Raw genomic sequence first — 16,535 nt, forward strand, 5'->3', positions numbered from 1 at the left:
TACAGTAGGCAGTAGCTTGCTGCTTGACATCATTAAGAGTTTATGACAATGATATTACTAACCTAGAGTAGCTATCATTAGCCCAACACTTTTACAATGATGTCCATATTGTTTATTGTCTTTCTGGCTCCTTATTGGGTCAACTGTGCCGTCAAATCAAGAATTACTGAGGAGAGTCGCGGAGAAGAAGATCCAGAGTTGGGTGAGTACTAACGGCTAGACTAGCTAGTTAACCGTCATCAGACTAACTGACATGCGTAACATTAGTTAACTTTTGGATTAATTCAATGGTAACGTGTTTTCCTACGTGGGTATTATTTCACAAGTATTCACATGAAATTGTTCAATATTTGGTCACGTTAATTCACATAGATGCCGAAGGAACATTACTAGATTATAGCTTCTTGGCTAACAGTACATCATGGGGACTTTCTGTTCTGTTTTAAAGTGCTAACGTTAGTCTAAGCAGACAGTTAGTTGTCGCTTTAGGTCAAAACTGGCATGTAGTTGTAATATAACGTTTGAGGATTGTCTCGTGTCGATAGTGGTGACTGGTGTCGGTCGATTGAGGTGCAAGCTAATGTTACTAGGAAGTGAGATTTCTGTCAACTTCACTGATATGTGTCTTCCGTTTTGTTTGTGGATGGTGTCACATTGAACACAATTATTGGGAAGTAGAAACAATGACGACAATATAATCAATAAAAGTTACAGTAGTAAGATATGTGCTACTGTAGTGATTTGTTCCCTCTGCCATTGAACAAAAATCTCATTCTCAATTTCTCACTGATGCTTATCCGACTACTTTATTTGACTACAAATCATCCAATCCATCCAATGAGCACCACTCACAAAATACTTGTGAAGGTCCTTTTCAACGGATTAATTTATTTGCTTTGGACAGCTGCTTTGTCATCATTGTTTCTACTTCACAACAATTGTGTTTAATGTGACACCATCCACAAACAAAAGGGAAGGCTTAATGTTTATTTGTCAATATCAGTAAAGTCAACAGAAGTTTCCCTTCCTAGTAGTAATGTTAGGTTTATGCAGAATTTGAACAGCTGTCACCTCCACTGTCATCACTACCAACACTGGATCGTGGACACAAATGGTCACCAGTTAAAGGTGGTGTAAGTGTTATTTATTTGTTAAAATAAGTGGTCTACGTGTTAAAATAATTGCTCTACATTCCGACAGCAATCACTGATATAGAGTGTTTGGTCAGTAACATGGGTCTCCCAGTCCCTCTGCTCTGCAGTAAACACAAAATACACTTGTTCCAATCAGGTGACCCATGGAGAACTCCCGTCTGACAAAAAAGAGAACTAAAAACTAGTTTTAAGCAAATAATATGTGGTTTAAACAGGTAAAATAATCTGCCAGTGCAGTAATCACATCTGGCTTGGCAAGATTTCTTGAAATAAGTAATAATATTGAGGGTTCTTTCTCCTGATTGGATAAAGTGGAATGGGATACCAGAAAAAAAGTCTGTTTACTGCAGAGCTAAGGGACTGGGAGACCCATGTTACTGACCAAACACTATACAGTATCAGTGATGGCTGTCAGACTGTAGAGCTATTTAAAACCTCTTACCACGCAGGACGATTTGCCCACCGGCACTTTGGCGACCTCTAGTGGCTCGGGTGTGCATAATTTTAATACAATTATATGGATCGAATTAAAGCCAATGGTACCCCACGTGGGAATTAGCGAATCAGGGATCTAGGTGAAAAGTCACGAGCCAAACCAGGAAGAGAATTCTCTGTCGAATGCTTTGAAGTCTATGAGAAAATCGTTACATTTCGTTCCTTGCTTTGCGTTATTTTCTCTATGGGCCAGTCTATGGGGATTAACCTCATGACCTATTTATCACTGAAAACGTTCTCTACATGCACCCATCATTTGCCCGACCACGCCCATTTCCGCTTATGGATATAAGCGAGGGGCATGACCGTGCTTCGTCCTTCCCTCATATTTTCATTCGGAAGGTTTTGCTATAAGCGCACCTTAGACAGTGGAAATTTAGCTTATATTTTTCTTGTTGCTGTTTCTTCGACCCCGGTGGCAAACGGCCTGCCCTAGAGTGTAGTGCCGCCCGAAGACCATCGAGCGCCCCTCACTCGTGAGACAGGTAGCTCCGGAGTCGCCATCAAACGGACCCCCGACAGAACGGGCGCGGTCTCTCTGATGGCAGACGATTGCGGCACAAGCTCTTAAGGCTGTCCCCAAAGCCTGTTTTTGGGATTCAAACTTCGTCAGGGTTTTTCGAACGGACGTTCGAACCTTCGTTTTTAATAATACAAAAAAGGTGTTTTTTAAAGATTTTTTTAACATTTTTTTTATAAATATCCTCAAACTAAATCCTAAATTTGAATAGTTTTTTCTTTTTTTTTATTAAATCAACTTTCCAGACCCAGCCCAGGGAGAAGCCCCAGCCCAACTAAATCAATTAAATCAACTTTCTTTAATGAATATAACTCATCAGTTTCTTTTAATACTATAGTATTAGTGTAACTGAGGGGTACAATTCCCTGACTGTATTGATAAGTATGGTATCATTAAACCACTACCGCTTTATGTACTTTAACTACTGGCCATACAGTACACGATATCTAAATATGATGAACACTTTCCCACCATGAAACCAGGTCCACACAAAGGTAATAATCAAATATTTAATATATAGCAAAAGGTACATATAATATTCACCATTACATTTATGATTTGAATGCTCTTGTAAGGCAAATGAGTACTCGTAGGCAAATCAACGCTGAATGTCCAATCTCTGGTTACGCAGGAAGCAAGTATACAACCTGGCTCTTAGGGAATTATAACGATGGCACACTTAATGATTATAGCTGGATATACTGTAGGGGTCCTCCCGGTCGTAAGCCGGTAGGGGGGGTAGGAGAGCCGTCGGCCGTATCCCGTCTGGTCAACGATGTCTAGGGAGACTTCACGTACAGAAGACAGTGCAGTAGAATCTTGATCCACAGATGAATACACCTTGGCTCTCTTGTAGGCTGTAGCTGTAGCTGTAGCTCCACAGTGAAGAAGAAGCGAGGCGACCTCAGTCTGGTCTGAGCGCCGTCTCACCTTGACTCCTTTCGGGGTAGATCCAACACTCACCGGTGTTGGCGATTATCCGCTCCACAAATCAAAGTAACAAAGCAAATATATATTCCATGCCGCATAGGGCTCAGCAGTCGTCGGGTAGGTAATCCAATGTACAGGTCCACTCGGTCCTCGCCTAGAACTACTCGGATGAAAGCACCACGCGTGGTCTGCCCAACCTGGTTAAGACTCTAGATAACACGAGGAAGCGATGGGGGTGTTGCTCACTTTAGAACTCTAACCGCACGATGCACCATACATAATAGACTATTATTACTTAATAGAAATACGGTGCCAAACTCTGGCAATTCAGCTATTAATTCGCACGAGGTCTCAATGCTATTCTAAGGCCAAACAGGCCATACTACACCGCACGCGGTATCGTGGGGTGAGGCTTCACGTTCTGTTACTTAGTTGGGTAGAAGACGAAGGGATAAGAGGAATTCTACATTTACTTGCGCCCTATTTATATGCACAGTGAACAAATAGTGCCACTCTCTTTTCGGTAGCCGTATTCCTGCGCAGAGCCGGGGCTAGTAGGGACATGTTCCGTCGGTACCATTGAACTTGGCTCCAAGGGGCTTGTCCCTGGCGCCAGGTCCTTGTCCAATAAGAGAATGAACTATTATGGGCTAGTAGACTAAAGGAATATTCCGTGTATATGTACAAGGAATATACAAGGGATATCAAACGATATACAAATACTATTCAATATATATCCATAAATAAATATATATATTCGGTTTAATCTGATCCTTCACAACAATTAGTGTAGCCTAATCTTTATCTGCAACTGTGAAGAAAAACCCCATTGGTTTAAACAGAATGAATAGAAGAAAAATATATAAAAAATTCAAATGTTGATTTAGAATTCGAATGCCAACGTAACGAACGAAGGTTCGAACGTTTGGGCTCAGTCCTACAAGCTCTCTGCCTGCTTGCTCCCGCCGTTATGAGCGGTGGTGAAGCGAGCAGGGCGGGTGGTTGGTAGTAGGAGGAAGAGTATGCCGGCCGCAGGGTTCAAGTCCCTCCGGTTCTACGAAAATGCTGGTGCCGGAGAGGGCCTTGCGCCCCCTACCAGCACATTCCAGAGTGTTGCTTGTATGGGGCGGGGGTTTCATCTTTAATGCCTCGCTGGCGAAGTCAGGGTTAAATTAGAGCCCGACCTCAAATGGCGAGAGACGCGAGATGTAAACACGGAGAGAGAAGCGGCAGTTGGAGCGCACCTCTAGGAGAATGCGCCACGCCCGGCTGCAGGTAAGGGGAGCTGGGCTAGGCCTGGCAGGCTGTATCCCCCCCCCCTTTTCCTTCATCTCTCTCTTCCTCTGTTTTTTCTCTCTTACAACCTAAACCCCCATATCTCCCCCCACTAAAACAACTACATTTCCTCCGATAAAGAGACCCTCTTAGGAGGGGTGGGTTTTATTGAAGCAGCGTGTAAACATTTCACTGAACGTGTTGTGTATGCCTCAAACGTAGAGTATGAGTGTTACGGGGCAATTCTTGCTTGTGAATGGAGCCGCTGGTGCTCGTGTGGCCAAGTTTTTAGATAAACGTGGACCTAGGGCTCGCGGTTGGTGGCTAGCTTCGTGCTGTGGTTTTTCTGTGCGATGACGCGTGCATATGGCCATATGCTCGCGTATGGGTTCGCTTGGGAAAACAACACACGGCTGGAGGCACTCTCCTTTTCACCTTGTGTTTCTCTTCACTTTACGTGAGGTTGGTTGAGGTTGGTTGCTAAAATCATATCTCTAATTAAAATTATAACTTAGGAATAAAATTGTCTGTATTATGTATCTCTGTTATGTCAGTTAGTAGGTAGGTGTGTAAACCTACCCACGTTGTAGTTTTTTGTTTTGTTTTTGTTTGTTTGTTTTGTTTATTTTGTTATTGTTTTGTTTGTTCATATTCTGTTTGTATCTGTGTTCAGGCTCCCTCCAAAAGCTTTAAATAGCTTCTTGGGAGACCTGGCACATGCACACAATTTGCGACATGTTATCACATGAGGATACTCGCATGTAAAATGTATCGTGTGTGTGTGTGAATAAAAATTCATTCATTCATTCATTCATTCATTCATATAAACCGCTCATTGGATGTGTTATATCAATTTGGTGAAGTTCTGACTGTGCGTGCGACGAGGAGGTGGCGCAAACAAGCGCTCCCATCACCGTCGAGCGGGCATTGGAGGTGACGGGCGAGGGATTGGACCATGACTGTGTCTCCCCTCCCTCTACCCCTCTTCCCCACTCTCCTGTTTTTCACCTAACCCTTTATCTCCCCCCCCCCCCCCCCCCAAAATGCTACATTTGAAATAAAAAAGTTTTTGTTGGAACAAACGTGTGATCTTTTCACTGTTATTTTCTGTGTGCCTGAACAAGCGTAGACCCTGAATTCACAATTGGTGACTTGCTATGGTGTGTTGGCTTTTCAAAGCAATGTACATCAGCACATAGCTAGGGGCACTGCTCCCCTTTCGCCTCGTATATGTCTTCACTCTACGTGGTAAGGTAAAATATGGCGGGCGGAGAGTTGGGATATAAACCGTTGGGTGTGTTATATCCAGGGTTAGAAATTAACATTTTCCCCCTTAATTGATTTTCGGGGGCTTTTTATTGTATTTCGGGGGCACAACATTTTTATAATGAAAATTAACAAAGATTATAAAACATTGTTGACACTTTTTTTTACAGTCTTCGTCCCTATGTTTGATAACGTAATGTTAATGTCTCCATATATAGGGCTCTACGCTAACCTTTTTCCCAAGGAGCACATGTGCTCCTAAATAAAATGTTAATAAATAAAATCTAAATACGAATTTAGGAGCACACAGAAATTTAGGAGCACAGTGACAATTGTTCAAGTAACACACACACACACACGATGTGCGAGACGCCTTGCAGGCAGCGTCAGGGTTTTACAACCCCAACCCCACGAGGTGTGGGAGCGGTAACACAAGCTTATGCTTCGCGTACGTTTCCCTGGTAGCAAGCGGGGCGCTCGGTGGGATGGTCGCGGGTCCTTCTGTCCCACGGTCTACTCACCTTGTGTGTTTTTTGGGTGCTGTCCCCTTTTTCGCATGGTCGGTGTCTTGTCCCCCCCCCATCCCTCACTAGGAAGGGTGGGGGGGCCCGGACCCTCCCCGGTGTTCTGATGGTTGTAAGGGGACCTCAGCAAGTGCATTTGTCGGGCTCTCCGCGTCTTGCTCCGGTCCTGTGTCCCATAGAGCAGAACGCAAAGCAAGGAACCCTAGTTACATGAGTTCTTGCAAGCGTTCTGCTCTCACTCACTTAGGACCCCTGACTGTCCTCCGAATGAAGGTCAAGACTCGGGAAGGACGAAGCACGGTCACGCCCCTTGCTTATATCCATAAGCGGAAATCGGCGTGGCCGGGCAAATGATGGGTGCATGTAGCGAACGTTTTCAGTGATAAATAGGTCATGAGGTTAATGGTATGGTATGGTATGGTTTATTTCTTAATCCCTGAGGGGAAACATGATTTGCCACCAGAGCGAATACACATATACAAACATGGAAGACACAGTTACATGATACAATACACTATAGGATACACAACACAATAGGAGAGCCTCTTAACACAGTGCTTTAATCCCCATAGACTGGCCCATAGAGCAGAACACTCGCAATAACTAGGGTTATAGGATAACCTTCGTTTTCTGAGCTCTCACTTTTGACCAAAACCGCTTCTAATCACTCATTTCTGAACGGATTTATATGAAATTTGGACATGTACTACAAAATACTTCAGGCTATGGACCCAGGGTGTTTTTTCAGCCGTTTCTGGATATACTACTTCTGATATTGCAACTACTATAGAAATACGCGAGTAACACGTTTTTCTACAACTCAAGTTCAGACCTATGTTACTCTATTTCTATTTTACTAGCTAGAGATTAGCATCACATAGCAGGCCTTTTTCTGAAAACCCAAATAAGCTAGCTAAGTAGCCAAGCACATAGACTATTCCATAGCATACGCCTTCAGTTGATCATGACAAATCCTCTTACCTTGACGATTAAAAAGCCTCCATAATTTAGTAAATAGTATTCCCATGGCTCGTGTTGAGATTTTGCGATGCCAGCTTGTGAGAATTCGTTGTAGCCAGCCAGCTAGCGTTGATGCTATTCAATGCTATCAACATTAGCACTAGCATACCCAAGTAACGTTAATGCAATTCAAAATTTATTAACATAGCTACAACACACAGTAACGTTAATACAATTACATGCATCATTCATTGTTTACAATGCACGGGTGGAGCTAGTCGAAAGGACTGGACACATAGACAAGTTAAACATCAATCAATTAATTTAATGCAACAGGTACTTCGAGCTGCCTCTGACCGCACCACAGGGCTATTATATCATATACGGCTTTGACGCGCTCTTTCTCCTGCCGATTAAAATCAGCAGCTCTTCCTCCTCCTCATCATCGAATGCCTTGCACCGCGGTATGTCTCTCCTATCCTTTGGAAACTAGTGTCTGCTCAGAATTTTGTAGACTTTTGTTTTTACGGAAACCTTTTTTTAAATGGAAATGAAAACGAAAAAGATCAAAATAGTTTGTCTGGACATGGCCATTAGCACTAAAAGTGAATTATCTTTATTGTATCATACACTTCAGAATGTCATCGTTCAGGGCGGCTACGTCGTGCAGTGGGCAAGGCGCTCACCACAAATACTGGAGACGCTGGGTTCGCCTGTTCGAGCCCAGCGCTCCACATTGCTTTCAGTTTAGCTGGTCGTCCGTACTAATACACATTGGCAGTATTAGGGGGTGGGAAACTGATGGGTGGGGATCGGGCGTTGTGGACAGCGACTCCTACAGGTCGGTTGGTGCGCCTGTGCAGTAGAATCAGGAAGTGATGGGGGCGGCGCCCCTCCAAAGCGCAGACCCCTGACGCTGAAAGATCGCGCCACGCAGGTGAAAAGATGCGACTGCTGTTACCTCGAGTATCGGAGGGGACTCGTGCTATGTATGACTTAGTCCACATTGCAGCCGGCTTGTGGGAGGCAAGAAACAGCATTCGAGACAGGGGAGGGTTGAATTCGATGATACGAAATTGGGATGGGAGAAAAATAGAAAATGGGAGAAAAAGTGGATAAAAAAAAAAGAATGTCATCGTTCAAAAGAGAACAGGCTCATGCATGTGCTATAAGTATGAAGTGTAGTATTTTGGTTTTCAAAAGAAGTATGCAGTCCTCAAAAACTAAAACTAAACACTTTTGGGGGTGCAGGATTGAACAAAAACCACATACAGCACCTTTAATTCAGACACCACACACCAGACAACCCAACTTGACCTTCGTGATGATGGAATCTCTTGCTCTCTCCCTCGTCTTCCTCTTGCCCTTCTATCCCTCCGTGTCCCCCTCTCCAGCAAATCTGAGTTCCATCCTGTCCGATTACGAGGTCCTGTCATTGTCAAACTTCCAACTGCATTCTGTGAGGAAGAGAGAAACCCAGACCCACTCCCACCTGGAGCGCCTGGTCAGCTTCAGAGCCCTGCAGAGGTACAACAACAGCCGCCATTGGTTCATGTACAAGCCAATGTATCTGGTGATTGTCCAGGTGTCACCCCCACCTCTGAAGTACTTATTTGTATTTCATTGGGCAAAGATGTTTCTTTTTAAGAGGGATGTGGGACTTTTTTAGTCGTTTGGCTTAGTAATAGAAAGATAATGGTACTCTTGTCAATTATCTGCATTTATGTTGGGCAGCGGTGGCCTAAAGGTAAGAGAAGTGGGCTTGTGACTGGAAGGTCACTGGTTTGACTCCCCAGACCGGCAGGAACAACTATGTTGGGGAAGTGAATGAGTAAGATTTCCCCTTCCTCAATGACCAACACGCAAATGCCTTAATCAAGTCACTTAATCCTATTGTAAAGCGTCTTTGAGCACCTGGAAAAGCGCTATATAAAATAGATGTATTATTATTATTATTATTGTTCCAGTGAAACAGTAGAAAACTGGTTATACTGGACAGCCCCTGGGTGTCAATGTGTGTGGTTATTAAAGGGAAATGCAATTACTGTCTTCTCCAGAGTCAGACAAGAAGATAGATACTGTGCGTTCAGTAGAAAGCTATATGGCTGCAAACTAGTCTAGTTTAGCACAAATGAATGGAAGCGGATACAGACCACTAGCCTAGCTTAAAACTCCGGGAAAGGTGTTTTGGCCAACAGCTAGGCTAGTGTTTCGTATCCAGTTCCATCTATCTTCTTGTCTGACTCTGGAGAAGACGTTAAGCGCATTTCCCATAATGTTTGCGTGTTCCTTTAATCAAGTCACTTCCCCTAATTGTTCTAGTGAAGCTGCCAAGTGGCCAACAGTAAAAAACTGTGGTTATAATGGGCGCCCCTAGGTGTAAATGTGTGTGATTGTTAAGCATGTCTTGGTCATATGTTATATAGATATGATAAACTACAGTTTGATTTGATCTGTTCCTGTTTCTCTGTTTTTAGAGATTTCAAACTTTACTTGACCACTAACACCGACCTGTTCACCGAGAACTTCAAGGCAGTGTTTGTCGACAAGCAAGGGAAGGAGAAGAACTATGACATTCAGCTACAGAACTACTTCACTGGACATGTTGTGGGTCAGTCGACAAGATTTCATGGAACCATATATTAACCATCTGTGTTTTTACTACTGAATAGACTGATTCAGTCAATTGCATTGCTATGTGAATAGCTTGGACAGTTGATTTCCCTGTTGGCATTGTTGCAGTGTTTACTGGTGTTAACAACTGATGGTAAATCAAATGCAGTGTTCTAAAATGCTTGTTTATATGTGTTTTTGTTGTCATGTTGAAACTGGCTATAGGCTGGGTGGTTCGCTTTGTTTAGAGGAGCTTCTGCGCCACCTGCAATAGTTTAATGGTATGCAATGGAGTTTTTGACCTAGTTGATTAAACTGGCACTATAGCGCACAGTAGGAGAAAAGGCTTTCCCTGAAAATATTTTATCACATGTTCTTCCAGCATTGCACACGAGGACGCATGAGCATGCGGATGACGTACAACATTGGAGTGCACTGGAGTCATGTAAACATGCCCTTGTGCTTCAAATTGATTGGTCGATACGACTTCCCTCAAAATCGAACAAGCTAACTGCCTGTCAATCAAAGGAGGGAGGACTCATTACAACTTTGAAAATGTACACTGAGGCGCAACCCTCATTTACAGTATTACATAGTCATCATCAATTATCGTCAATCATCAGTTAATATGCAAAGTACAAGAAAGAGAAAACAGAAAAAAATTGTAATAAAAACACAACACACCAGTGCTCTAAATCGACCCATGGACACTCAAATAGCTAAGCATAACTGCAGGATTTGGCAGAATCGTTCACATGTGGCAACAAGCACCACATTTGGCACAGAAGTTTGTATATATTTTGGAAAGCCATGATTTACGATGTGTCCTTTTGTCTGCAGGAGAGGAGAACTCTCGCGTACAGGCACACATAGACGGAGACGAGTTCTCTGCCCAGATCCTGACCGATGAAGCAGAGTACAACATAGAGGTGAGACGCTACCATTGTAACAGCACTACTCGGCTGAATCCAACCAGATAGAGGGGAGGCCGAGTCAGTCTAAAGTGAACTTGATTGATCCATGTTGGCAGACTACACAATTCTTTGTGTGTAATATCTAGTTATTATGTTGAGTCAAAATACGTTTGTTGGCCAGCCGTCTGTTGGTCATCAGTGTTCGTAATCTTACATTTAGATTCAATGTTTGCTCATGCATATCTTGGGACACCTCTAGCTGATAAACCAATCAGGATACAGAAACGGGAAGTACGGACCCCAAAATTGTCAACAAGAACGGAGAATCTGACTGGAACGCTAGCTGTATTATACATCGCAACAGTAAATACTATTGTAATAAAACGTTCAAAACTATGTTCAATTTGTGTATTGTTTTGTTACTATATAAGATTGTATTTCGCACTGTATTAACCATAACGACGTCACAGATGAGCTTTAGATGGTTAACGTGATATTAACGTTAGATCCGACGGTCCGACCTAAATACTATTGTAATAAAACGTTCAAAACTATGTTCAACTTGTGTTTTGTTTCTTACTATAAGATTGTATTTCGCACTGTATTAAGCCATATCGACGTCAGGTGAGCTTTCTAGCCATTAGATTGTTAACGTGATATTAACGTTAGATCTACGACCACAATTTGATTCCAAGTTTTTACATACCTCACTTTGTTGGTCTCTCACGAAAGTCTTTCTCTGGACTGCAAATATACTGTCTCATAAATATACTCTTCCAATATATAAATATACATATAAATATATTGTTTTAGATGCTGTTGTCACTATGAATTACAAATGAGGGACCCTGATGTAAACAAGACAAACGTCTTTCTCTGGTCTGCATCCCATCTGCAATTGTTCTGGACTCTTTGTATCATAAACAGTACTGTATTTGCAAATCTGGTATGTCATAATTAAATGTATAGATGTAGCAGTAGGCCTACTGTATCTGTATGTCATATATGTTATGATGAATTGAAAATGGGGGACCCTGATGTAAACAAGATGAAAGTCTTTCTCTGGTCTGCATCCCCTTAACAATTGTGTGTATTGAGCTGTACTGTATTGTACCCATTCTGCAATCTGTTAATACAGTTTTCAATTAATGTCAGACGTCCTCTCCATAAAAAAAACGATTGAATTGCTCAGAATTTTAAATTATGTCCCCAATAGGACATAATAATATTAATATTATTCCCCAGTATGACACAATAAACACAGAATGAATGCTACCAAAGAGAATGCTATATGCAATTTGTGTATAAAGTGTGTATTAATCCTGTAACATGAGTCAAGGTCAGATCTAGCCTGGCATAGAGAACAGAATGTTGATTTTTTGATGTTCAAGTTTCTTTATTAGTTGTCATACAGAACTACAGAATACTTTTATATAAAATGCTTCTTTCTGTTTTGCTCCAGAGATTGTGCTAGATAAAAATAGATAAGTATAAAATAGAAGTCAAGTACGTAGACAATTGTTCAATATATACATACAATGTACAATGCAGAGTAGAAAAGTAACTGAGTTACAATACAATATACTATACAGTACAATGCAGAAATGGGATGAGGTACAATTTACAGTAAGGTGTAATGAGGTATGGGTTGTAGTGCAAATTCTTTGCCAATAAATATAAAGTGTGTTTAGGTGTTCTAAAGTGGGTGCTGCAGTCAGTTGTTTGTTTAATAGTGAGTGTGTGAGTGTGGATGTGTGTGCTGTGAGTGCATTTGATGGTTGTTACATAGTGTTATTGTCATTTGTATGTGTGTAATGTGTAACTAGTACAGTGGAGGGGTGTCCAGTCCAGGGCCCAGAGAGTAGAGAGCTGTGTGAGTCGTCCCCGGACAGCTTATGTGAGACCATCCTTGTTCAAAAGTTGAGCTCTTGCAGATTAGCCTGGCCCCACTTCTATCCAGAACAATATATAAAGGGACTGCACATTGTTTATTCACTGTGCTGTTTACCATGGCCTCTCATTCAATCATGATATTCATTGTTTTGGGAAATACAGGTCCTGCAGTTGCCACTCTGATAATGGTTCTTGATATAGAGCAGTCACCTCAAGAGCTCAATCTTTGAGCTTGCATGATTGATTACTATAGAACCCTCAGGCTAGGGTTAATTAGGCCTAGAATATATCTGTCGTGTGGTCCAGGGTTGAGCATCTGGGGAAACAGAAAAACAATCAATACATTTTGGAACATTGTTACTACAATAGATAACGTTATTCATCATATTAACAGATTGCAGAATGGGTACAGTATAGTACAGCTCAATACACACAATTGTTAATGGGATGCAGACCAGAGAAAGACTTTCATCTTGTTTACATCAGGGTCCCCCATTTTCAATTCATCATAACATATTACATACATGACATACAGATAGACGGTAAACAACAGCACAGGGACCATCCAATATCAAACTATTGTTAAGGGGATGCAGACCAGAGAAAGACGTTTGTCTTGTTTACATCAGGGCCCCCCATTTGTAATTCATAGTGACAACAGCATCTAAAACAATATATTTATATGTATATTTATATATTGGAAGAGTATATTTATGAGACAGTATATTTTGTACATATGTAACTGTTGTGACAACGTCTTGTGACAAACAGTACTGTATTTACAAATCTGGTATGTCATAAATAGATACAGTACAACGTCACAGGCAACAACACATACCGCTATACCATAGTGTAACACACAGCAAGAATGGGAAACAAGTTACTATTATTAGTATTGGGTTAGAGTTGTTTGATTTACACTAACGTAATGTTAGATTGCTATCTGAGAAAGTTAAAATGCTAACGTAACGTTAGTCTGTGAGCTGGCTACAATATTTTCCAATGTGTAATCGGAAGTCAAAACGGATGCATATAAACAGCTGATGACTCATAACTTCCTATCACGTTTGAATAATGCTGTAGAGTTAAGTAAAAATGCATTTCAATAGTAATGTATATGAGTATTGAGAGCTCAGCTTACCGATGCAGAGCTAAATCCAGTGTTGTCAACAGACGAGTCGCAAATTTACTTCCTAGTTTCCGGAGCTTGAGGAATGTCATTGGGAGAAATCAAGTCACCTGACGTTGTAACGCGTTTTGATTGGTTCCGCAGCAACGCCCCTTTTCACAAACGTAGGTAGTTTTTATCTTATCAACACATTAATTTCATAAAGATATGACCCAACAACCGTTGCCAACAAACGGAAATGTGTTATTAATAATGTGTTATTATAGTATATTATGTAGTTCATATTACAATAACATATAGTCTGTTTAACCAGATCAATCATTTCATTAACGGAAGCCTCTAGAGACCTTCGGCCCACCGTCTAAGAGGAGGGATATTATTTACCAGGACAAGACTGCTACTGATGGTAGCAGCATTCTGTTCAGAGAACTCGGTTCACTCTGCTACCATCTTGATAACGGAGGCTATCAAATCCTGACCCCTGTCTTCTTTGAACAGGAAGTCTTTTGAGTTCTAGAAAAGCGCTATATGACATTACAGGTAAAAAAAAACGATGCCCTTTAGCTCGGTCTGAGGCACCAAACTGTCTTGGCACATTAAGCAGCTGTTTGACTGAAGGGACAAGGGTAGAACAGCTCCTCCCCTGCAACTTCCTCTCCTTCAGCCCAGTGATTTTTACACCTTCTGTTCTTCATCACTGCTCCCTGTCTCCTCCTCCCCTCTTTCCTCCCTCCCCCCTCCTACCACACTTCTAATCCCCCCCCTCATCTTCAGCTCATCCACTTCTATTATACTCCTACCTATACCCCCCCCCCTTTCTCTCCATCTCTCTATTATTTAATTCAGAGCAAAGCACTGGTAACTACTATGAACATGCCGTGTATAACAGCCTTGGCTTTATGGCAAGAGGTCGGCCGCAAAGGTCATCTATCCACCATTCTGTGTTCACAGCCAGCTGGGTGTTTTGGTCTCCGACAGTGACACACATACTAGGTGCCACACACACACCACTGCCCAACAGCTCTGCCTCCTCCCACAGTGCTGACTAGGGATGCACCGGAATTTCGGCACAGAAAGTTTTCGGCCGAAAATGGCAAAAAATTGCCTTCGGCTTTCAGCCGAAAGAGTTTTTTCACCGAAAATATATCACCGAAACAGAAACAACCTAACAACCTCGCGTGTTGTTGTGATGATGTCGCGCTCGCGTCCAATAAATGCGTCTTTAACATGCTTTATATCCTTATTTACTATATGCCGCGGTTAATCACTGAGTGATCTAATATGCATATTATTCAGAGCGAGAGGGGGGGGATTGTGTTTCTCACATTGACTCTGTCTGTCGCGCGTCTACTGTGCCGAGTCAAGCGAGCACATTCAGCTGGGGACTAGAAAGGTGCGCTCAGTAGAGCACAGATGTCCGCTGCGCAGCCAGAGAAAAGATGGAATTAATGTACTGTATGCATTCAGAAGTGCTGAATAAATGTTTTATGGACCCATAATAGTGATTATTTATTATTTAAGTTAAGTTTTGCCATAATCATATATTTTTCCATAATCATAATGTTCCACAACATTGGTAAAAAAAATCTATTCTATGAATCATTTTCGGCCTTTCGGCTTTCGGTTTTCGGCCAACTGTTTTTTATTTTCGGTATCGGTTTCGGCCAAGAATTTCCCATTCGGTGCATCCCTAGTGCTGACTGCTGACTCAGCTCTCATCTACGAGAGAAGAGGAGATGATCTCTCTCTCATCCTGAAAATAGTTTGCAGGTCTTGTCACAGTTAGCTTGTTAAATAGGTCAAGAACGGAGCCTCTGAGCATTGTACACTAGACTTGCTGGGAAGTACGTGTTCATATTTGCCTTGGTGACTAGTGCAAGTGGGGGAGAAAGGACATTGCTCTGCAACTAGGGATGCCCCGATCACATTTTTTGCCACCGATACCGATCACCGATCGTCTTGAGCCATATCGGCAGATACCGATCCGATATCGATCGGTTTTGATAAAAAAAAAAAGTAATTATTTTATATAATTTTATTTTTTATAAAATATATATATTATATAATCATACTTGTAGTTGTATTATCTGCGAGACATCGGCACCACGCAACAAGTCAAAATGCTCGCTATCTGCAAACAGCTCCACTGTCTGTGTACTCGAGTAGCCTCCAGCTACGGCCAGGATTCTCCGGCGCTGCAGCTGGACCCTATTGATCACATTCAACATGCCCTCAGCTCGAATACGCATCGAATCATCTGTAGCTACTGCTAGCCGGCTAGATAACGTTAAGACAACGCCTCTGTGAACTATTTAGTTTAATGGGACGTATCGTTTTGAACCGTGAGCTAACGTGAGCTATCATGCACTACTAGACTTGCTGAAGCATTTGTTGATATCAGGAGCTATCAGTAGCTAGCCGGCTAGATACCGTTAACAATGCCTCATGTATTAAACTAAAAGTGAATAGTTGACTGGGTCATTCTGTTTAAACAGTAACAGTAGCCAACGTTAGCTCACGGAGGTCGCATGCACTAGGTTAGAGCAGACTATTGCCCGAGCTTGTTTACACGGGGAAGGGAGGGGCAGGAGGAGGAGGAGACGGAGCGGCAGTTTGCAGCTCCGTGTGTCTGAGACAGAGCTCAGCGAGTGAGATTTCCGCTAAGAATTGGATCATATTTTTCGATCGGTTTTGACGATCAGCGAAAATAAAGCATTATCACCGATCACTGATCGCATATTTACACTGATTATCGGCCGATAACGATCGGTGGCCGATCGATCGGGGCATCCCTATCTGCAACTATATAATCCAACACGTCAGGTCTTGTTTAGGTGAAATGGCTACAAGCTAGTATGTTTT

At 42.2% G+C, this 16,535-nt stretch overlaps 1 protein-coding gene across 1 annotated transcript in view; it reads left to right on the plus strand.

The window, feature by feature from the left end:
* The window catches only part of LOC311241005 (disintegrin and metalloproteinase domain-containing protein 17-like), an 80,850-nt gene continuing 64,315 nt past the window's right edge, over nucleotides 1-16,535 (plus strand). Inside the window, exons 1-4 of the mRNA XM_084329656.1 lie at nucleotides 1-202; nucleotides 8,519-8,651; nucleotides 9,602-9,735; nucleotides 10,578-10,666. Coding sequence (XP_084185782.1) covers nucleotides 97-202; nucleotides 8,519-8,651; nucleotides 9,602-9,735; nucleotides 10,578-10,666 — 462 coding nt within the window. The 5' untranslated portion in view covers nucleotides 1-96. The remainder of the gene's footprint in view (nucleotides 203-8,518; nucleotides 8,652-9,601; nucleotides 9,736-10,577; nucleotides 10,667-16,535) is intronic.

Source organism: Notolepis coatsorum, assembly GCF_963971535.1.
Source record: "Notolepis coatsorum genome assembly, chromosome: 14".
NCBI classification, from domain to species: Eukaryota; Metazoa; Chordata; class Actinopteri; order Aulopiformes; family Paralepididae; genus Notolepis; species Notolepis coatsorum.